At 50.9% G+C, this 23,282-nt stretch overlaps 2 protein-coding genes across 3 annotated transcripts in view; one reads left to right on the top strand and one right to left on the bottom strand.

Moving 5' to 3' along the window:
* Window positions 1-6,176: 6,176 nt before the first annotated feature.
* On the bottom strand, window positions 6,177-12,683 carry INA (internexin neuronal intermediate filament protein alpha). Of its 2 annotated transcripts, XM_059851896.1 has the most exons (4): window positions 11,714-12,683; window positions 8,159-8,283; window positions 7,562-7,597; window positions 6,177-6,363 (listed from the first exon to the last, which is right to left on the bottom strand). In XM_059851896.1, exons 1-4 carry the CDS (start codon window positions 12,644-12,646, stop codon window positions 6,273-6,275), a joined length of 1,185 nt encoding a protein of 394 aa, XP_059707879.1. In that variant the 5' UTR covers window positions 12,647-12,683; the 3' UTR covers window positions 6,177-6,272. The 2 variants fall into 2 exon arrangements, with proteins under 2 accessions (XP_059707879.1, XP_059707878.1); XM_059851895.1 differs by having other exon boundaries at window positions 6,177-7,597; window positions 11,714-12,673.
* Window positions 12,684-18,495: 5,812 nt separating this feature from the next.
* The window catches only part of NT5C2 (5'-nucleotidase, cytosolic II), a 59,887-nt gene continuing 55,100 nt past the window's right edge, over window positions 18,496-23,282 (top strand). Inside the window, exon 1 of the mRNA XM_059851898.1 lies at window positions 18,496-18,579. The gene's annotated coding sequence lies outside the window, so the exon portion shown is untranslated. The remainder of the gene's footprint in view (window positions 18,580-23,282) is intronic.

Here is a 23,282-nt window from a genome sequence, read left to right as displayed (position 1 = left end):
CTCCCAGTTATTGTCTCTTATGTTTATGGCTGTTATTCTCGAGTCCCTGTGAACTGAATCTTTCTCTGCCACTGGAATCAAGGCATCTGGTTCAAATACTCAATATTACCCCTTCCTTTTCCATTATCACTCAGGGGTTTGTTTTCAAATTTATAGCTCTGTGCTAAAAAATTATCGGTATAGTCACATTTTACATTGCAAATTCACCCTTAACCCTGGCTTGAACTTCACATCTACAGAAGGGCTCATGTGCAGAGTTTAACAGCTGTATAGAAGCTGATAGTTAATTCAAATTAATGTCATTCTAGGATGTATTTGACTTGCATGGTCCCAAGAGGGCTGTGCTGCCATTGGCACTAATGTCAGTGTCAAATTCTGCTTTTCCAAAAAGAAAAAGGGCCTCCTGGATATCTTCAAAGGATTTTCCTGTAGGGTAAATCACATTCCAGCTAAAATGCTGAAGGCCAGCACTCCCTTCTTCACCCTTTTGGTGCCTTAATGAGGAGGATTGAAGGCCTGTAGCCTGTGGTATTTTTGATATGAATGCTTAGTGACCTGTTATTTCCCTTTTGTCCACTTCTCTCTATTTCTTCCTCACCTGCCTTCAGAAAGTGTATTTTTAGCACAGTTTTCCTGGCTGAACATCCTGCTTTCTTTCACCTGAAGGCACTGATGTGTTCCTTCTCTCCGGTGCTGCAGCTCCCCTGGGGCACATCCGTGTGCAGCAGGGTGACCTTTAGCTATTGCCAAGGCTGAGCTGAGGCTCTGGGGTTTCCTGCATAATCAGCCTGCTTGCTTTAAAATGTGCCAATCTTCTTTCAGCTCTCCTGCTGCTGTTTTATTTCTGTTGGTCTCCTTTTAACCTTGGCTTGCCTCCAGCCACTTTTGGTCCTGATGATAGAAGAGCATCTGTAACAACAGGCTGTCTATGGGATGGCATCTCTGCCCTCATGGGAGATGAGCCAGCCTTGTGCTCTGGAAGTGAGGGAAGGTGTGCTTGGACTCATTCATTATTTTACAGACACTATTGTTTCTGTACTTGCTGAGCTAATTCTGGTTTTCCTTTCTCATTGTCTTAACAGCATCATGGCTAACACAGATCCTTATTAAATACTGCTTATAAATGCAGCATAATTCTGAGTTTTGTACAGACCTGCTAATTCCCAGCAAGAGTTGTTGATGAGCCTTTGTTTCCAGATTTCTTATAAATACAGAATCAAGCTACAATCAAGTTGTGAGGAGAGTCACACTGGTTACATTCTGCCCGTTTTCTTTGTGCTCAGGTTCAGTGTAAGAAGATAAGGTTCAAGAGGCTGGTGAAATGTGCAGCTGAGCCCTCTAAGCAGAGGGGACCTGCAGGGGCCAGGGATAGCTGTCATTTATGTCTTGAACACAACAGTGCACCCAGCCTGGCTCTGCACTGCCACCAGACTGTGGCACACATGAGCCAGGGGAGCTCTTAAAGCTTATTTCTGTAGATGTAAAACGACCAAAGAGTTTTATTGAAAAACCATTCAAGCTTGTCTAATACTAGTCCATGTTGAATTTATTTTCAGGGAATCATTAATCATTTATGGGCAATGACTTGCATTATTACATTTTTAACAGTCAGTAGGAAAATTACCTCCCTGGCATTTCTGGTTTTACTTTTTATCAGTGTGGAATATCATTAGTATGAGATTTGTGGTCAATACAAATGAGTGGAGGGATTCATTCCAGCACTTGAGAGAAAGACTATTAAGAGATATAGGATTTTTTATGTATTTCCTGCCTTGCTTTTAAAGAGATTATTATGTTGTCCCCATGAATCTTTTAATATACTCAATAGAATGCCCCAAGGGCCAACCTGAGTGTTTAGGTTCTTTAAAATGTGCCTTTTAGGCTGTCATAAATATCTGTTCTGTCACAATTCTCCATCTGAGAGATGGAGAAGTGTTGCAAATAGTGCATTCTCTTCACTTCTGCTTTTTATTTGGTTTCTCTACCTTGTGGTTCTGTAACACTAATTAGTTCAGCAGAAAGGGAAGCAAGGTGACCACAAATGAAATTTTACCATGTCATCTTTAAGAGACTCTTACTGAATGAGCCAAATGATATTTACATTGACTGAGGTTTCAGAAGGTTGCCATAGATACAGGTTTAGTCACTAGACAGGTCAAATTTTATTATTTTTGAGAGAGAAATGGCAATCACATCTGAGGTGAAATGCAGTATTGATTGGCTGCCCTGCAAGTGCAGAATTCTTGCTGGAGCAGTGTCACCATCTTTACTGGGTTTGGATTTAATGTAACACAGTGCATTTGTGTCAAATACAGCAGTGGTCTGAAAAAGAAATGTTTCCCAAAGTGGAAAAGAGAACTTGCATTTTCTAATTGCATGGTAAAATTGTCCAAAGTATTTGGAAATGGTAGCTTAAAATGTCTCTTTTCTTCCAAAGGAAACATTAACAGTAGAAAAGTGGGTGGTGGAGACTTGGCAAAGATTGAGAAAAATTGTGTATTCCTGTGAGAGCTACTTTGGAGCCCCTGGTGTTGAGGCATCCATAACCTGTGTCCTCTGAATGGATTTTCTGGTGTCCAGTAGGGGAAGCTCAGCTTCTCAGTCCATGAGGATGTGTCACCTTCCTACCTCAGAGCCTGATGCTGAGAGGGGTTTGGTATCTTTGAGACTTCCAGTGCTCTCAAATGTGGCTGAAGTTAAGCTGATGAGCATAAGAAATGATCAGGGGAGGATGTAGGGGCTAAAGAGGACATGGAGTCACAGGATGATCCTGTAATCCTTGCTTCCTTAAGAATCTAGCCTTAATGTTTTGGCTTGCTTCAAGCATTCTTATTCATACATCTCTCGGGTCTCATTGGTAGACTAGGAATTTGCTAATGAGGTGTTATATCTGGGGCTTAGGCCTTTTTTGTTTGTTTGTTTGTTTTCTGCAATTCCATTGAAGATATGCTTAAACTGAATGATGTTCTGAGCCTCAGTGCAAACCATGTTTTTCAGTCTGCTCTCAGCTTTTCCAAATGGCATCTCCAAACAGCTTTTTCTTACAGATCACACTTGGGTCTGCATGTGCATCATCTCAGGGAGTGACTACGTGTCTGTCAGAGCATTTACAAGGCTGCTCTGGACATTGGAGAGCCAAGAACTTGTTTTTCCTTGTGCTCTCTGGCATGCAGGCAGACAGCAGCTGCCTCTCAATCCAAAGGCAAAGGAGCAGAGTGACCCTGCTGTGGTAGGAATGGACTTTGGGCCTCTGTTGTTTTGGAACTGATACAGCACCTCAAGAGCTTTGCTGCCATCAACAAGTGAATGTGTACCTGGGGCTCTGGAATGACACTCTGGCATTTTCCTGGCATTTCCCTGCTGTCTAACCAGATGTTTAGCATGGACACTGTTCCTTCTTCATGTTATGCTTTATGTCAGTTCTGGCCAGCACAATGTCTGCTTTAATAAGGATATAATTTCTTGTCACAGAGTTGCAGGCTCATCTCTGGTTGAGCTGGGGTTTGGATGAAGAACCCTGCACAGTCTGTAGGAATGCTTTTCCCCTGACCCCCAGCTCTGCAGCCCTTTGGTTCAGCTGGAAGAGCTGGAACAGACCAGGGTCAATGAAAATTCTCCCACCCCACCCCAAGCCATGCCCTGTTTGGACATTGTGTTGCATTTGCCAAGGGATCCTTATTCCCACGGGCCTCTGAAGTCTTGCATGCATGAGCTGGCACTGCTTGTGCTATTTTACATAAACTCTGCTTCCAAGTGTCAAACCCCAGTGATGGGGACATTGGATCATTCAGAAACATTTGTTTGGCTGCTGGGTTAGGGCTCTGTGTGGGTCACTCACTGCAGGAAGAAGCTCTTTATTCCTTAAAGAGATGTCTGTGCCAAGAGCTGGCAAAGAGAGTTGGCTGGACGCAGCCAAAGGTGCCGGAAGAGACTCTGCTCTGAATTGCTTATTGACTCCTTCTTGCTGAATGACAGCATTCTTCCTCAGTCTGAAAAAGGGGATGTTTGCATTCCTGCCAAAGGAAAATTGGGGTTTGTGGGTATTTTTTTTTCCTTTGGCTGCTTTTTCTTTGGCTTACTTTTTAATGAATTGCAGCATCTAGATAAGTGCCATTAGCAAAACTTCTTCGTGTGCAGCAGCTTTGTCTGTTTTCAAGGAGCTCTACATCTCTGCTGCATGGGCTAGCATCTACATCCAGGGAAAAAACAAACAGCCAGGCCAGTGGTGGGAATTTGTCTCATTGTGTGGAAGCTCACATTCTCCCCAGCATGAGGGTGAAGGAAAGGCAGTATCATGGAGAAATAGCTGCACTCTGCTGCTTCCTCAGCTGATGGTGCAGTCCGTGTCCACAGCTGCCTTTTATCCAAGAGGCCCAGGTTTTATAGAGGGATAAATCTTTCAACATCTACAGTGTGACTCACTCCTTCCCTCTGGTAGCCTGGGTGTTTAACCCAGTAAGAAAAATGGGACCACAGAGCAGGATTTATTGTCCTGTTCTAGCTTATGGTTTCACTGTAGAAGCCTTCTGGTGCACATAAGCAGGCAGGTAAAAGGAGGCACTCTGAAGAAGATAGCAATGGAAAAGGAGGCCTGGGTGGTGATAGAGGTCAGTATTGGCCACGTATTCAGCCAGGCCTGTCCCTCTTTCCTGTCATTTTTCTTCTCATAAAGAAAAGGAGAGTGTAGATATGGGTCTCCCTGCCTGTTGTCCCTCTGTCACCTCTGGAGTTTAATACCATGAGACAGCACCAAACTGCTGCAGAGCTCCTGAAATGCAGGAAATCTCTGGGCTGGCCCGCACACTGCAGCCATTTTCCAAAATAGTTTCTTGTCCTTCCCTCAGCTCCTCCGTCCTGCTCCACCACTGCAGCCCCTTCACATTGATATCACCAAAGTAAAATTCCCAGCTTCATTATTAGCATCCAGTTAGCTGAGCAAGCAGGAATTCTGACTGAGGATTGTGCTGGGAACAAAGGACAGGTCAGGCTGCTTACCCCCAAGGGACTGAAAGCAGCAGCACTGGAGAGTGTTTGAGATTCAGAGTACATTTCATCAGCTGTACAGTCACATCTGCTTTTTATTCCCACTAAGGACTGGGAGAAATTCTGTGTGTTTGCATTTCCTGACAGCTCAGCCAGGAGATATTTGTACATTTCTTGATCTTGTTTTATGTGCCAGTGCCTTGGACTTAACTCTGCAGGTGCTGGTTCCCCAGGCTCTGCCTGGGCACCCCAAGTTGCTCTGTGCTGTTCTGCTGGGGGCTACTGGTGAGCTGCAGTGCTCCAGCTATGCCCTGGTGCCCCTCCCCTGCCTCTGGAAGTGCCCCTTGCTTCACCCACCTGCAGGGCTGCCCTGCCCGGGGCTGTCACCCCCACAGAGAGCAGCCTGTCCATGGTCCCCGAGGTTACCAGTGTGACAGGATCAAGGTGTAGCCATGCTGCTCCTGGCCTGCAGCTCTGGTGGAGAAGCCTGTGGACTATCATACTATGTCCCTGGGGCTCTGGGGCAGATTGCCACGACATGGTGCAACAAAGCAGGAATGGAAAGGCAACAGGACAGTGTGCTCTGGCAGGGCCACCCAGCAGGAGGCTGCCTGTCCTTTTTTCCCTCTACAGGCACATCTCAAGCAGAATGTGTGCATCCTCCAAATAGAAACCACTGCTGGTCACAGCACCTGTGACTACTGGGATTACTTGGGAGGTGGGTGCACCCTCTGCTCTCCATCTGCTCTTGTGTAATTCACAGTTGTGCAGGGAAAGCACGAGGCTGTCTCTAACCCCTGAGCACATAGGCAGGGTGGAGAGGAAATGACAGGTACCTTGGGACTGAGCTGTCAGGGGCATGATGCAAATCACAGCCTCAGAGTCCATTTTCTGAGCAAATGAGGGTGCACTCAGCCATGGCAGACCTTGATCCCTCGGCCAGCTGGCCATGAACTTTCCTACACAGCAGGGCCACCATGACAGGCACCTGGGGTGAGCCCCAGACGTGCCCCACTGCCATTGGTGGGTCCAGCCTTACCCTGCAACCCCAGCAGGAGGGGTTGGCAGCTGCACCCCGACCCCAAGTTCTTTGCAGGGGCCCAGAGGGGCTGCTGGGCACTGGATCAGCCGAGGCCAGACACCGACATGCATTCCCAAGATGACGCAGCAGCAAAGACAACAAAACAGCCCAGTTTGATCCACACAACTATTTCTTTTTTTAATTATTAACTTGTGCCTTACAATAGAAGAGGAAAGAGTGCGAGCAAACAATTTGCTGGTTCCAGGAACTACTCTGGCAGCACCGCAAGGGCAGCGAGGTCTGGTGCTGATAGCCCTCCCTGCCAGGGCACTGACACAACGCGCGGCGTCTCCGGCTCCTGCAAAAGCAATCGCTGGCAATTTAAGGCATTGAAGGAAACCTATGATTGTTAAATCCTAGATCAAATTTGGCACACCTTAGAACAGTTAGAGCGGAGACAAGGATGCTTTGCAGGCTGGTGTTCAGGAGTCCTGCAGCTTCCCAGTGCTGGCTGGGGCATGATGCTAATCTAGGCACAGGGTTTCTGTGTGAAGACTGTGCAGCCTAACAAGGGGCCCTCAGAACCTCCTATCTGGGAGACAGCGATACCACACGAGGTGCTGCACCCCACAGCATGGTGATGCTTTCACCTCCAGTGTAGCAGTTCCCTGCCCTGTGCCTGCTGCTTATAAACCCCATGTTTATAACCCCTGTGCCTGGTTGGACTAGTGCTGTCAGAAAACACGATTTGTCAGTACAAATAAAAAGTAACATTCCTTATAGTTCAAAACACACGTGGCTGAGATCAGATGTCAGGTGCGGTTACAGTCCAGTATGGCTATTTCTGTGCTTCTAGGGTTAAAAGTGGATGGCTACAGTTTGAGGAGTGGGAAAGAGTTTAGCTGTACATGGATTTGGATAACTGATGAAACTAGTTACAGTAAACATGTTGAGCTGTTTCCCTTCCCTCCCTGGAGAGCTGGCTCAGCAGCCTTCCCAGCTGGCTGCCCCTCGCCCGCAGCAGGAGGAGAGAGGGAGCGTGTTACGAGTCCATGTGCCACCACCACAACGACCAACATGCATCTCTAGCTACCTGTCCTGTGTGCCCCCACCCCATTTAAAAGGGAGCAATGTGCCAAGCTCGGCCTCTGAGTGGCAGGACCCGCAAGGAAGCCATCCCTGGGTTTGTGTTCCCGGGGGGTTTGTGTTTTTAAGGGAGGCTTCCTGCGAGCCCAGTGCAGCTTTGTGCCCAGAGGAGCAATTTCAAGGCCGAGTGGAGACTGTTCCCCCTCAAATGCTTGTGAACAGGGTCCTGAAGGTTACATCTTTGCATTGGCAAGGATTCCTCCATGCAGGTTTAACCTCCCTCTCTTCTTGACAGAGGTTATGGTCCCCTCAATCACCTCAGCCCTGCTGGATGATATTTTAGAGGTCACTTTAATAACCTCTCCTTGCTCCTCCTCTTTGAAAGACAGAGTAGAGGAACTAAAGCTCCTTGGCTGGAAGGAGTAAGTGGGGCTGGGGAGGGAATTGAGAGATGGAAGGCCGCCACTTCCCATGTTGAAGAGGGTCTCCTCTCCCTCCAGCAGCTTCCTGCAAGCACATCACAAGGGAAGAGGTTAGTATGGGGATGTGAAACATCTGCAAAACTTGAGAGCAAGTTGTGCCCCGCAGGCAAGTCCAAGCCACCACCACAGTTCACACTGCACCATGAAACTGATTCAAAATCATATTTTGGTCAACCATGTCTGGAAGACTTTCAATATGGGGTACATGAGAGCAACTTTCTCCTTTCTTTCCTCTCCAGAAACACCAGGAAAATAAATACCCGAAGCACAGCCTTTTGCATCTACTTTTAACTTTGCAAGAGAAACAAGTTTCCAACCCCAACTGTCCCCATTAAAAAATACTGCTTCTGGGATGGCTGAGGGAAGTGGTTCACAGCTGCTAGAGCGAGGGACAACACAGAGCCATGGCTGCTCCCCAGGCAGGAGTATGGCAGATCCAGGTGGGGGAGATGAACAACATGTTTGAGGTGCTCCTGGAGTGTGTACCCAAGTATTTTCTGGGCCCTTGAAAATACCCCAGCCTAGTGGGGGTCAGGGGATTTGGCTTGGGAAGTGTCCAGGTAAAGCAGGAGTAGAGCAGCCTTACCTGTAGGCAGCTATCTCAATATCAAGGGCCATCTTGACATTGAGCAGGTCTTGGTACTCCCTCAGGTGCCGAGCCATCTCATTTTTGGTGTTTCTCAGGTCATCCTCCAGCTGTCCAATGGTGTCCTGCAAAGGCAAGGGTGTTCAGCCCTGTGTTTTGGAACAGGGACTTCTCCCACAGTCCCACTCTGCTTTGCCCATTGTAGAGACAGGGAAGTTGCAATGGGCAATTGATCCATGATGGCACATCTCACCAGGGGCTTGGGACCATGAAATGTCATGCTAGCAGGGATGAAGAAGCAGGCAGAGCACCAGGCCTGGCTTGTGAGTGTGTGCAATGGGGAGGCTTTAGCCATTGATGGATTCATGTAGTTTCCCATCTGCTGTAGGGTCTGTGAGATGGGCAAATAGTGCATGGTGGTGGGACCCCCAGTGCTGTGGGGACAAGGCAGGCTGCTACAGAGGGACGTTTTGGGCTTAAACATCTTCAAAGAGGCAGTGGCTCAACAAGACAAGTGAAAGCACCCTGCACTGCAGCAGCGGAGAAGAAAGGCTGCAGTCTGCGTCTGCAGGGCTTAAGAAGGGTTGGGACATGCTTCCAGGAGGTGGAAGGAGAGGTGCTGCTGCCAGGGGTCCCCTCCAGGTGAGGAAGTCTGTCACCTTGCTGGGAAAATGCCTCAGAGCCTCGAAGTGGGAGATGCTGAATGCAGGGATTTGGGGAGATTACAGGGAGAGAGGTCTGCCCTGCAAGAGCCAGGGTGCTCAGCTGGACAGCAATGTCCTTCTTGCATTCTTCCTGTCAGCTTCGCCCTGCCTTTTGTCCCTTATAACCAGTTCTACCTGTGAAGTGGAGGACTCCAAGGCCGGAATTCCTAACAAAGGAGACTAATCTGTTCTTCTGGGGTTTTTTTCTCAGAAAAGAAGCAGTCTGTATTTTTCTCACATATGTCTAGGTATCTAAGTAGCAGCTTGAAAGCAGTAAAACCTGTTCCCATAAGGTTCTTCCCAATCAGGTTTCCTGCTGCCCCACTGTGCCACCAGAGGAGCATGCTTTGGAACAGGAATGAGTCAGCAGTTTGCACTTAAGCCACGATGTAGCCCTGCCCACAGAGCCCTGCAATGGCCACTGCCAACCTCCACTCTCCTGCATCCCCTCCCAGAGTCAGGACTTTGCAATTGCTTCCAGATCCTCTGTTCCAGCAATCTTTGTCCTGCCACATCATCCTCAGCTTGTCCCCATCCCATCCCTATCATGTCCCCGGCTTCCTCTCCTGCCTAACCATCCTTGTGGACAGTGCAGAGACAATCAAAGCATGTGAGGCTGCCCAAGGAGCAGGGAGCTGACCCTGCTGCAGTGGGCCCTGCTTGAGCAGAGCGCCTCAGAGCAGCAGCTCGTCCTGAATGCAGCACAGAGCATGTCACAGTTGGATTAGCTGAGCACAGCCAGCCTTGCAGGATATTTAGGAGCCATCTTTGTGGTCTCTGCTTTGACCTGTGCTGCCCTGACATTTTCCACAGCAAAAGACGTTCAAGAAGCTGTGCCTCTGAGTTCATTGGGGCAGTTCATCGACTGAGAAGCCACAGGACATGGCTGCTGTAGAGGTTAAAGCCTCTGCTCTGATGCAGACAGATTGCTACTGTACTCAGCCAGGGCAGGAGGGAATGACTCGAGGTGATCCCCACCCTGGACAGCTCCACTCTTGCTTCTGTGACTCTTTGTGCCTCCAGCCCTCTTGCCTCTGCCTGTAGTCCACATGAACAAAAAGCTCTTTCAAAACTGATTGTTCTTGTTCCAAATCTGCACCTCTCTTCCACAACTCAGCTCTGCCAGCTGGTACAATAAAAATCCCCTCGTCACACCACTGCAAACCTGTCCCCTAACAAAAAGCTCTTGCATGTTGGTTCTGATCTGACTGGGCAGCCCACAATTATAAAGACATGCCTCTGCATTAGCAGGATCATTTTAAAAGCTCAGACAATAGGAATATTCTCTTTTAAGACACACTTCCAACCTTTTCCACTGTTTGCAGCTAAGGAAATTACTTAGCTGATACACACACACATTGCTCAATGGACTTTTGAGTATTGCTACACATAAAGTAGATTCTGAGGGTCATCTAGAAAAGCACTGCTGTCACTAAAGCAATTTCAGTTATGGTGCTGTTTAATCCAGTTGCTTAATTTTTTTTTTCCTCAATTGATAGGTTGCTCCCAGGACCCCTCTTTCACATGGCATCAAGAATATTTAAGAATATTACTGTGTATAATGTTTTCACTATAGATAATATTTTATATTGCCCATTTCCACAAAAATTGTTGAAGACCACCTCAACGATTCAGGAAGCTTGCAAGCAGCTTGGAACTAAGTCACGAATTCTAGAGCGCCTGGCAAAATTTGGCCTTGGAAATGACAAGGCATTACTTGGGCCCTCCATGTATGATTAAAGCAGTTGTTTCAGTATTTAGAAAGAAATGGCTTGATTTAGAGACCACAGATCATTTAGCAGCCATATAATAGAACAATCTCATGATTCATTTTATTATAAATCATGAACATTTCCCTGTAGTAGGAAAATGTGGCAATTCTGAGGTAATGGAATAAGAGCTATGGAGCACTCAGTGTCTGCCTCACATGAGTCTTTCCACAGACATAAAAAATGCTGAGATCTGTCTGCAAGTCCAGACTTAACCTTTGCAGAGCTCCAATTTCTGCAGTGCAGATGCCAAGAGCTAAGCCACAGGGCAAAGGGCCAAGCCTGGGCAGACAGCTTCGAGGAATTGCCCACAACAATGTGTAGGCAATTTTGGACCTGATCCTTAAGGGACAGGGCAGAGACAGATCGATGCCCCAAACAGCACTACCGTGTGCAGCATGTCCCCTGCTGGAAAGGAGTGTTTGAAGGGGTGTTCTGGCCTGCTTCCCTGAAATGTGCCCTGTAGGGTTTTCCCTCTGGATAAAGGGTGGAGGCAACAGGCAATGCTGTGGTGCGGCAGGATCTGTGTGCAGGGCAGAGAGGCACAATGCCTCTCAGGGTGGTGGGAAGGCTGCAGGGATGCCTGGCACTGTGCAGCGCTGCAGGGGCACTGCCTGCATGGGTGGGTGCTGCACAAGGCAAGAGGGGTGGGTGCCGTTCCGTGCAGGGGGTGTTTGTGTAGCGCGGCACTGATCGGGACAGCGCAGGCGATGGTGCTGAGCGATGTGGGGAGGGGGGGGCACCGCATGGGGCCGGGGTTCCAGCGCTGCACAGAACTGCGGGAGGGGCTGCTGCAGGGGACAGAACTGCGCTGCGGCACTTCGCAGGCCGCAGCGATGCTCAGCGCTGCACAGGACCGGGGGAGGGAGAGTGCAGGGACGCGGGCACAGGCGTGGCACCGCGCCGGGTGTTTGCGTGGGATGAGATTCCCGGTGCTACACATTACTGGGGGTGCCTGCTGGGATGGAGGGGCCGACTGGTGCGGAGGGTGCGGGAGGAGGATGCTCAGTGCCGCCCAGTGCCCGGAGCAGCCCGGGGCCAGGGGAGGGCAAAGTAACGGTTCCCGGCGCCTCCCGGCTCACCTGCAGGCCGGCGGCTTCGGCGTTGTGCCGCTCCTCCAGCTCCTGCAGCTGCCTCTCCAGGGACTGGTGAGCGCCGCGGAGGCTCTCCATCTCCACCAGGCGCGCCTGGAGCTGGCGGCGGCACTCGCCGGCCTCACGGCGGCTGGCGCGCACGGCCTCCTGGCTGCGGGCCGCCCGCTCGTGCAGGCGGGCGCAGCGGGCGCGGTACCAGTCCTCGGCCGCCTGCAGGTTGCGGGCCGCCAGCGCCTCGTACTGAGCGCGCAGCTCCCGCAGCGCCGCGGCCAGGTCGGGCCGCGGGGCCGGCGGCGGGGCCGCGGCCGGGAGCGCGGCGCCCAGCTCAGCGAGATGCTCGGCGTGGGCGCTGCGCAGCGCCGCCAGCTCCTCCTGCAGCGCCTCCGCCCGCCGCTCCAGATCGGCGCTGGCGCGGGAGGCCGCCTCGGCCGCCTGCTGCCGGGAGCGCAGCGCCCGCTCCGCCTCGGCGCGGCTCCGCGCCTCCTCCTCGCAGCGCGCCCGCAGCCGCTGCGTCTCCTCGGCTAGGCGCGCCCGCTCCAGAGCCGCCTGCGCCCGCTCCCCGTGCGCCTCCTCCAGCCGGGCGCGCAGGGCGCGCAGCTCCCCGCCCAGCAGCTGCCCCAGCCGGCGCGGCTCGTCCGAGCGCTGCCGCAGCGCCGCCAGCTCCGCCGCCAGCGCCCGGTTCCGCTCCTCCAGCGCCCGCACCCGCTCAATGTACCCGGAGAAGCGCTCGTTGAGGCCCTGCAGCTGCTCCTTCTCGCTGCCCCGCGCCCGCCGAGGCTCCGCGCCGCGCTCCCGCATCGCCTCCGGCTCCGCGCCCGGGCGCGCCCACCGGCCCGCCAGCATCTCCGGGCGCCGCGGGGCCTCCGCGAAGAGGTGGCGATAGGAGGTGGCCAGCGCCGCCGGCTCCGCGCTGTAGCTCATGGCGGCGGAGGGGGACCGGCGGCGGTGCCGGCGCTTATGAACGGCGGGGCGGAGCGCGGCGCGGAGGGGGCGCGGGGCGGAGCGGTCCGGCGGAGAGGGAGCGCGGTGCGGTGCGGTGCGGTGCGGTGCCGCCGCAGCAGGAGGCGACAGGAGCTGTCCGTGCGCCGCGGTGCTGAAGGGCTGTGGCAGCGGGCGGGGCACAGGGCGGGACGGACCGATAGATGGACGGATGGATGGATGTGGGAGGAGATGTGTGAGGGGAATAGACGGTCACACGGACGCAGAAGGAGCATGCAAACATACACAGGCATACGGACGAGGTCACGCACACAAAGAGACGGATGCACAAGCATGCGAAAGGAGTCAGGTGCATTCACTGTAAGACACACACGTCCACATGCTCAGAGCCAGAGAGATAAAGGGGCAAGCAGCCGTTCAGAGAAACACACAGATGCACTGGCAAGGAGAGGCAGAAGGGAAGAGAGACGGAAGGAAGCAGGCAGAAATGGGCAGGTGGAGAGAGAGAGTCAGGCAGGCACCCAGAGAGACAAAAGACAGACAGACACACGTGCACACGCACATACACACACCAATCACCCCTGCTGGGGTACCCCCAGCTGTCCCCTCCAATGCTCAAGGGAAGCTGTGCTGTGCATCTGTGTCTGGGCTGAAGGCGTTCCTGGGGGGTTTGGTTCCAGCCCCTCTTCTCTGATAAGGACCAGGGTGCTATGTCTGTGTGAGATCTCCTTGGGGTGGAGATGGGGACTGTTAGGGTGCAGAGTTGGGGGTATGCCTGGAGGAGGACAAAGACTGATAATGGTCAGTCCAGATGTAACACAGGCAACACACAGGATTTTGCCTTCAGGTTGTTTGCCAGGAACTAAAACACTTCACTTTCTCTACTGTCCACGCAAGCAGGCTGGGCCCTCCCACTGGCTAGGGTGTAACCCAGGGCTGTATCACTGACAGGAAGGGAGGAACATGCACAGCTCACCTCCAGGCGAAGTGCACTGCCTGTACCCCAGTGCAGGACCTCCAAGAGACCGATAAGAAGTGACTGATTTCTGGGAGCAGCAGCACAAAATATATCTGTGAAGTGGAAGAACAAATTAATTTTGATCTAGGTGTGAGAAACATGGGGGAAATAGCAAATATTTGGATCCCATCCCCTGCCATACATCTCTGTGGCACCGAAATCTGCACTCATGCCCTGTTCCTCTACTCCACTTATCCCTGTTTGCCCTCACAGGTGACCAGAGGACAGCATGAGGGAGCTCCAGCAAATGAGCAGGGATGACAAACAAGCCAAGGCTGGTATTGGAGAGAGCTGTAACTTCCAAAAGAGCTGTTGCTGTGGTTGAGCAATACCTTCAGTGCAGGTAGCTCGATGTGCAGCTGCAGTGTGAGCTGCACACTTGCATCATCCAAGCAGCTCACGTTTTGATGGCAGAGCATCCCAGACAGAGAGCCTCGGCACAGGTGGGGCTGCCGGCTATCCTTGCCCTGGCGTGGGCTGCCTGGCTCACACTGCCCGGGCAGAAATCCTCTTCTTGGTCTGTTTTTTTACCCCAGGTATTTCACATACTCCTCACACACAAGAGCCTTTTACCATTTCCTCAGTGTCTCCTACTCTGCATTACAATATCCTAAGTCGGGGTTTACTACTGCGAGTAACTGATCACAGAACTGAGAAGTTTCCAGCTCTGCTTAGTTATGTGTGTGGCATTGCTTTGATGACTTTGCTCTGATGCTTATTGCCAATGATAGAGGCTTCTGTGGTTCTCTTTGTCATGGAAAAGTGGAGTGCAGCTTACCCTGGCTTCCTCACTCATGCTCTTTTAGCACTGCCATACATGTGTACCCTAACAGCCGAGTTAGGCGTGTCACAGTCTCCTCCAGCACATGAACTACAAGGTAGTAGAAATGCTGACTTCCATGGGGAAAGACCCTGGGTTCAAATCCCTTTGTCTCCAGGAAAGGGGTCGAGGTTGATTCTGAAATCATCATCATCATTCTGAAATCATTCTACACACCCAGAAGGAGGCTGCATGAAACAGCTGACACCTGTGCCAGTTGCTGATGTCACTGCTGGAACTGTGTTGCTGAATGAGCACAAGGGATCAGAGTCACTAAGTTACAGTGAGCGCTGCTGTCCTGCAGAACAAGGCTGTGACTCCAGGGCTGGAGAAAAGCTGAACACGGGCATGTCAGACCTGAAACAAGATGACAAGCTGGACAACTGGGCACAAACTAAAGCACGGCAGTGCCTGATGTGTTCAGCATCAGGAAACCTTGACACTTGAGTAACTGTTGCGACACAGACACATGACATCAGGGGGAACTTTATGAGGCTAGAAAACAAGCAGGAAACCTAAGACAAGCAGTCCCATAGCTAAGAATTGTACACCAATGAAACAACGATGGGTTATATTAGGGATTAAACTACCCAGAACCATTCTGTACCTCCTAGTTACTTCAAAAATCAAGTCTTGTATCTGAGACAGCAGGAGGACTCCTTTTAAAGCTCTGTGATACTCTCCACACAGCATCTGCCTGCTGACAAGGCTCATTAAACCACTTATCTCCAGAGCTGCAATCTGCCTGAGCTTGTGGGTCACAGGGAAAAGCCATACTGTGAGCTGTGCACACATGGCAGTGGGACACACACCTCCGGGCCAGCACAGCCCAAGAAACTAAAGCTCTGGGGAGCTGCTTCACCACCCAGCCTCACCACAGCAGCTTCACAAGAGGGAAATGCTTGCCAGCAGTGGGAAGAAGGCAGATCCCAGTGTCTTCCAGGAAGCTGCTGCCAGATCTCCTGTGGCACAGGTGGGTCTGGCCCCCTGCAGGAGGGAGAGCTCTCTGGGTCAGGGCAGCAAAATCAGGGAGAAAACATGTAAGTGGTAAACACACACATAAGGAGGATGGATGCATTTGCTTAATTGCATACACACGAACACACTAACAAAAATAGGAAAATGACTGCACTGGATCCCTCTAGCTCAGGAGTTTGTTTTTCACAGTGGGAGATTCATGCTTCTTTGGTATAACTTCTCTGGTTCTGTCTGTCTGCAGCTCTGGGGCTCCCCAGACAGCAGTCACATCTCTGTTTACTGGCCCTTATCTAATCAGTGCAAGTTCAGTCCTGCATGCCATTGTGCTCTGTAATCCACAGTTTGATAATGCACTCTATGAAAAAACATCTTTTTTCATGATTCAGAGTGGCTGCCAGCTAGTTTCATTCCATGTCTCTGGCTTGTGGGACACAGTGGAAGAGCTGGGATATGGTTTCTCCCTGTGCAAAAGTTTGCAGACCTCTGCATTACCCCACTTCACCTCTTTCCTAGGCTGAAAGGTTTTTGTCTATTTCATTTTCCTTCACAGAAAAGCCATTTCACATTTTTAGTCATCCTTGTTGGCTTCAGTGAGTCTTCTGGGGTTATGTGTTGGAAAGGCACACAGACAAACATTTCAGGAGGGGCCCTGCCATGAGGATGCATGGAAATGACAAATACAGGTGGCTGCATCTCCAAGCAAAAGCTCTTGCTCGGGGGCCCAGTGCAGGTGCTGTGAGATGTGCCAGGGTATTGGGAAGTACAGGCTGAGCTTCCCTGGGGAGCAATGCCTCCCTGCCAGAGGGTTGGCACCAGAAATGGACTTTGCTACAGCCAGAACTAATAGTTCTGCTGCTGTTGGGTGTTTCCCTTTGGAAGGATCAAGGCTGACAGAGCCTGGAGAGGAACAATGGGCCAAGTCAGCAAAACCCTGCCCAGCTGTGCCAGAGGGTGGTGGCAGAGCCTTATCACCCAGAGCAGAGTGGAGGGCAGTAGGAAAAGCTGAGGAAGTCCTTAGGGAGATAAAGGAAGCCTCAAGGCAGTGGGGACAGAAGAGCTGCTGCCAGTGTGAGGCAGACATTCCCAGCCTCTGGCTATCACTGAGGCACGGAAAAGGAGATTGAATAAGTGTGAGTGTTCCAGTGGCTTGGCACAGCAGCGTGGGCCCGGATGAGGTGGGGTAGATGGATGGCCACCATCACCCTTGTTGCTAGCAGGGATCAACCTGAGGTGGCCAGAATCCCAATGTGAGGCATCTTCCAGCGCTCCAGGGTCAGGAAAGACAGACAGAAAAGGCAAGGCTTGTTTTGCTGGGAAGGGTTGTTTTGCTCTGAGCTTTTTGTGGTGGTGCTGACCCAGCGTGGCACAACGTGGGGGGCACCACAGGTAGTTTCTGCTCTGCACAACGATCCCCTCAGCCTGCCCAACAGAGTGGCCATGTCTGGAGGTATGAGGGATGTAGTCTGTGCTCACAGTAGACTGGGATGGGACACTCCTCTGTGCTCACAGTAGACTGGGATGGGACACTCCTGCCTGTTGCTGTGGTCACTGTCCCCCAAGCCCCCAGACATCACCCCCTGACACCCCAGCTGCTTGGGGACCTCCTCACCACCCTCCTGGCAGCAGATGGGGCACACACTGACCCCAGCCTTGTCCCAGCCCCAGCCCGCACTACAGACACACTCCCCAAAGTATCAATGATTAATCACATCATTTTAACCAAAGCTCTGGCTCTCTCAGCCATTGTGAAGCTTAAAAATAAATTAACATTGTGCAGCATGGGGAGTTGATGTCAAAGTAGAGTGACTAGGTTTTTATTTGATACTGAAGCCTCTGCTTCCTTAAGCTCCTAGCTCAAGGTATGGCAAACTAACACAAAGTAGCCTCGTACAAGATTTTGAAAATGACCATTATGTGATACAGCAACACCGAGGCTGGCTGACAGAACTGTGGGAGCTCAGGCAGGCCAGGGAGGAGCAGGCCCAGGGGTGCAGCCTCAGAGATTTTTTCTGGAGCAATGCCAGGCCTGGAGGAGGCTGCTGAGGAAGGGCTGTGTGGTTGTTCTGTGAGTTGCCACTCTGAATCACAGAATTGTTAGAGTTGGAACAGACCTCTGGAGATCTTCCAGTCCAACGCCCCTGACAAGGCAGGGTCACCTGGACCATGTGACATAGGGATGTGTGTCCAGGTGGGTTTTGAATATCCTCAGGGATGGAGACTCCATAACATCTTGAGCAGCCTGCCACACTCAGCATGAAGTGTTTCCTCATCAGAGAAGGTCATGGGTCTGGAGCACCTTTTATATTGAAAGCCTGAGGCCTGCTCAGCCTCATAAGAGGCAACTGAGACAGGGCTTCATTAATGTGTACAAATATCTGAAGGGAGGTTGTCAAGGTGATGGATCCAGCCTCTGCTCAGTGGTGTCGGGCAACAGAACAAGAGGCAATGGGCAGAGGCTGATGCACAGGAAGTTCCACCTGAACACGAGGAAGAACTTCTCTGCAATGCGGGTGAACACGCACTGCTACAGGCTGCCCAGAGAGGATGCGGAGTTTCCCTCACTGGAGATGTTCAAGAACCATCTGGACTCAACCCTGCGCCACGTCCTCTGGGATAACCCTGCCTGAGTGGGAGGTTGGAGCAGACAATAAGCTGTGGTCCCTTCCAACCTGATCCATTCTGTGATTCTGTGACTCATGTTGAGGTGGAACTTCCTGTGGTTTACTTTATGGCCATTGCTCCTTGTCCTGTCACTGGGCACTGGCACCATCCTCTTGGCACCCGCCTTTGCGACATTTCTATGCATTGACGATACCCCCTCTCAGTCTCCCTTCTCCAGACGGAACAGGCGGAGCTCCCGCAGCGTGTCCCCACACGGGGCGCCCCGGACTCCCCTTCACCCTCGCTGCCGGTGCGGCACTTTGCCGACGCTCCCTGAGCCGCGGCCTGTGCGGCCGGCGCGGGTCTCGCACACTGCCCGCGCTCCCTGCCGGCGGGCGGGGCGGGGCGGGGCGGGGCGCGGGCGGCGCCTGCGCAGTGCGGGCGGCGCGGGCGCTGCGGCAGTTGGTGCGGGGCAGTTCCACCCGAGCGCGGCGCGAGGTGAGAGCGGCCGCGGGCGCGCGCGGCGGGTGCGGAGAGCGCGCGCGGGGCGGGAGCACGCGCGGGGCGGGTGCGCGCCGGGGACCGCTGGGGCGGGTGGCGGGGGAGGCAGCGCCCCCTCCCTCGGGCGCGCGCCCCAGCGACGGGGGTGCCGAGCCCGCGGCCGGGGCTGGGGCGGCGCGGGGAGACCCCCGGGGCAGCGCCCGCCGCTGCTCCGCCCTGTCCCGGCAGCCGCCGCTGCCCCGTCCCGCCTCAGGCGGGGCGGCCCCCGGCAGTGCCTCAGCCCCCCGAGCTGCCCCCGCCCGTGGCAGGGCGGCGATTCTGTGCCCGCTCCGATGCCCGAGCCCCCGGCACGGTGTGTGTGAGCAGGGCCGGGGCCGGCACCCGGTGCCTCCGTTTCCGCTTTCCTTCCGCCGCACGTGGACCGGAGGGTCCCGGCGGCGCCTTCCCGCCCGCGGGTCTCCCCGGGGCGGCGGCCGCCCGGCCAGGAGAGGCGCGGAGGGAGCAGCGCGGTGCCGGGCAGCAGTGGGGCGGGTGAGGGCTCGCTGTCACCGCTCCCGCTCCGTTCCGTTCCGTTCGAGTTGCTCTTGGCAGTCCGGCTGTGTCAAGCTGGAGCTGATAACCCAAAGCCAGGAGCGAGGCACCAAGTAAATAAATAAATAAAACAAACCAGTGCAAGATTGCTTTCCTCACATTTTGCTTACTCTTTTTTTTTTTTTTTAATCCCTCCTTGCGTGCCAAAAATAATGTTGCAAAATGTATGATGGAAACAAACCTACACTGGTTCTCTGATAGACCAGATGACTTTATACGACAGTACTGCCTCTTGTAGCACAGGCAGTTTTGAAAATTCCTGGAACCACTGAGATTATGAAACACTCAAGTTTATTCCCTTGCTAGTGTTTCTAAAGGCTGCCAAGCTGGATGCTAAGGCTCCTCTTTGTCGCGGTCTTGAGAACATTCCTCCCAAGCCATAATCACTCATGTTCTAAAATATTCTTTTTTAGCTCTGTAAGATTTATTGTTTGAACATCAAGGATTGCAAAATGCTCTCTAGTCACTTAAAACCGTCTCCCTGTCAGTTTAGAGTAACATTGTCACCAGCTGAAATGTATTCATCCAAATAGTCTTTTGTCGCTAGAGATTGAACTGAAAATACGAAGATTTTTAGGTCTGTTCAGGTGCTGCGTGGTTTCACTGAAAACCAGAAAGAAAAAGCAAAACTGCATTTTGATCTTCAGTTCAAGTGCTGAATTTGTAGTTCCAGCACTGAGCAGAAACCCCAGTGCTTTACATGCAAATCAATCAGCTTAGCTCAGGAAGTCTGCCACTGTCCCTGTCAGCCCGTGTCAACCTAAACATATTTTAGAGTGGAACTGCTATTTAAAATAATCTATTGCCATTAGTCCAGAGTCCAGAAGATCGTTCAGGAACCTGCTGGTTTGATTAACAGCAGTTGGGGTTTGTTCAAGCATAGACGTGGTTGCATTATATAGCACAATACAACCTTTACTCTGTACAGCGTCATTCAAACAAATTGTATGGCAAATGCACCACCGAACTGCGTTTAGAATGCTCCATTGAATCAAGTACAATTGCAGAGAGAAATGGGGAGAAAAGCTCTAAGAATGGGAGAGATGTTTTCAGCTGAGGTTTGAAATTAGCAGCCTGTTAGTATATTTGCACTGGTAGCAGTAGTGTTATAGGATGATTCTAGGATATACGCTAGCGAAAATCAGACGCAGGCTGAAACTTTCCCAGGCAAATTTCCAGTTTGTAGGCAATTTTTAATCATCGTAACGATGATGATAATAATAAAATCCCCCTAGAACTGTCACTCCTTGTCATGTTTGATTCCTAATATAACTTGAAGAGAAAGCTAATAGACCCTTATTAAAATCACTAGAAATATTTATCCTAGACTTTTTTTTAACTTTCAGGAGATTTTTTTTTTTTTTTAACAGACAGCTTAGTCTGGTGTGTACTGGTAAACATCATGGTATTGTGCCTTTTGGGTTGAAAGGAGTTCTTTACTTCCTTCAAAAATATACAAGTATATTATTTTTACATTGGAAGAAGGGAAGCAAACTCTTATAATACGGTGTTTAAATTATGCTTATTGAAAAAACAGATAGCTTTATTTAATCCCATCATAACTCTTACTTGCAGTTCGGCTTAATAAAATAATGCTTGTTGAAAAGTGATAGGTGGGTGGGTGAGCTGTTGCAGTGTGAGCTGTTATCTGGGGATGGCGCAGGCTGGCTGCAGAGCAGGTCTGGTGCTCCAGGACAAGCTGAGAGGGTCTGCAGTCTTTGAATCCTGTAGGAGTTGTAGATACTGACTTGTGAGGAGGTGCAGGAAGAAGGGCTGACCACAGCTCTTCCCTGAACATCTTAAGCAAGAGACAGAATTGCAGTCATGCAGTCACACTCAGTGAACCTGTTGTTTTGCGGGCATTTTGAATTAGGGAGTGCTGTGGAGGTGGTGCTGTGGTAGTTCAGTACCATGGAATTTGCCATTGCTTGGGCACTGGTGACAATCCTACACAAAGCAGCGTTACCACGGAGAAGCTGCTTGGCCTGGGGAAAGTGGATTAATGGTCTCCAGCCAGGCTGCAGTGGAAAGTTGTCATAGGAACTGGCTGGCTGTTCTGCAGGCCTGTGCCTTGTCTTCTCTCCTTGGAAAGAACACCTCAGTAACTAATCACCTCAGGTTAGGAAATACTCCCGTGCCATGCAGTGTAAAGCCATGAGGAGAGCGGGGCACTCCAGCTCCACCAAGGGAAATTGAGGGCAGTGCTGTACCCAGCAGGGCACAGCCTGGGTAATGCGCTTTGGGATGAGCTCACATCGCCTGCTCTGCACCAGGTCCCTGCCCGGGGGTGGCCCACAAACCATGGGTGTCCTGATAGAAAACAGCTGTGGCTTCTTCAGCAGTGAGAATAATAGGAGAGAAAACTGAACAGAATGTGCCCAGGAGGGAAAGCCTTGCCTGGCTCTTTGGGATGCATTTGGGAAGAGATATTTCCAAGTCAGTGCATGGTAGCTCCTCACTTACTTTCTGTACTGCATCTACTTTAAAAATTTTGTTTATTTAGTGTCAGCAGCACAAATATAATTTGAATTGTTATTTGAAATGGCCACAATCCGAGCCTTCAAGAGTTGGCTATTCTGTGCTGAATCTTATTATTTATCTTTGAAGGGCACATTGATGTAAATATTTCCTATTTTAAAATGTCTGTTTTGTGATATTAAAGAAATTACTGGGTCGTGATTATGATGCCTGTAGCTATGAGCTGTATTTTGTTTTTTAATCATTATGACTTACTGACTGGAATGGTTCCTAAAACCTGGGACTGTGCACTCTATGCAGAGATCACGTGTGTAACATGAATCTGCTTCTTGGACACAACTGCAGAGAGAATCCAGCATATACAATTAGTAGAACTTTATGTATAGTAAACAGACCTTAAGCAACATCTGGAAAAAATTGCTTCAGTCTTTAAGGTAGCCACTGTAAGCAGTTGATAATCTAGACCTGCCTACATAAATGTAGGTACTAAGTCTCATGCATGTGTTTGCAGGGCTAAAAAGGTACTGGGGAGACCTGCCTGTATGAAGCTATATTAGGAGAAATACATTTTTTATATGGCAGTATGAGATCGAGGAGAGAGCCTGAGTAATTCAGCCTAAAAAACCCATGTCAGTCTGTTATTACCTGAATGTGTAACAGTGTGTGCACCATACTATAAAGGCAAAAGCAGATTTGCTCTTATTTCCTGGACAGCTGGGTCACCAGACATAGGAGCAGTGAGTGGCTGTGTGCCAGAACTCTTAAGTCCTGTCACTGTTTCAAGTTTGGTAGAGCATGGTAGAGCTTAAACTTGTGGCTTGCTGGTGATCTTAACTTACCCTCTGGGCATGATTACCTGCTGTGGGATTTACCAGCACAGTCAGCCCTTTTTTGGTGGTTTCACTAGAGACACCATTCTGACTAAACTGGGGAGGTTGGAGACCCCACTGTGATCATCTGCATGCTTCTCTTAACAACCAAGGAAGAAAACAAGTGGATTCTTACCCTGTGCATCATACCAGCTCAAAGTGACTTAAGTTCTGCAAAGGTGTGAGTCCGTCAGCTGTGGAGAGCAGGAGCCACAGTAATGAGACACCCACAGAAATGATGCTGGGACTGGAACCTCTTGGCTTCTCTTTTGAAACTGAAAAATGTTTGGGCAGAGCTTGTGTAGGTGGATGGAAGAAGAAAGGGAGGTCCAAGGAGTTGTGATTCTTCTGAAATTGGAAGGTAGCTCCAAAGTGAAGTTAGTAGAAACAGATGTGCAGGAACAATGTACTCTAGTGCAGCTTGTGTTGTACCCAGCCTGTAAATAAGAAGGCGGTTGTGGTCGTTGCTATAACTGCCATTCCAGCTCTTTTCACCACAAGTGATTTATTTAAAAACAAAAGTTCCTTGAAGTCATTATGTGGTCCAAACTTAGCTTAATTTAGTTATAAAGTATTCACAGCTCCTAGCTATGTTTCAGATGTTTTCAAAGACTTGCTATTTTGCTTGTTTGCTTACTACAAGATTACCATTGAACCTTGCTTGGCAGAATTGGTTCAGAGGAAGGGATAAAACAGAAAGTTCCTGTACATATTTCTGCAGGAGGCTCTGAGGTAGAGTGGTTTTCCACTGTGTATTTAAGA

Source organism: Haemorhous mexicanus, chromosome 7 (genome assembly GCF_027477595.1).
Source record: "Haemorhous mexicanus isolate bHaeMex1 chromosome 7, bHaeMex1.pri, whole genome shotgun sequence".
In the NCBI taxonomy this organism is placed as follows: Eukaryota; Metazoa; Chordata; class Aves; order Passeriformes; family Fringillidae; genus Haemorhous; species Haemorhous mexicanus.
Note: the sequence above shows the minus strand (reverse complement) of the source record. Positions and strands in the feature narration are given on the sequence as shown.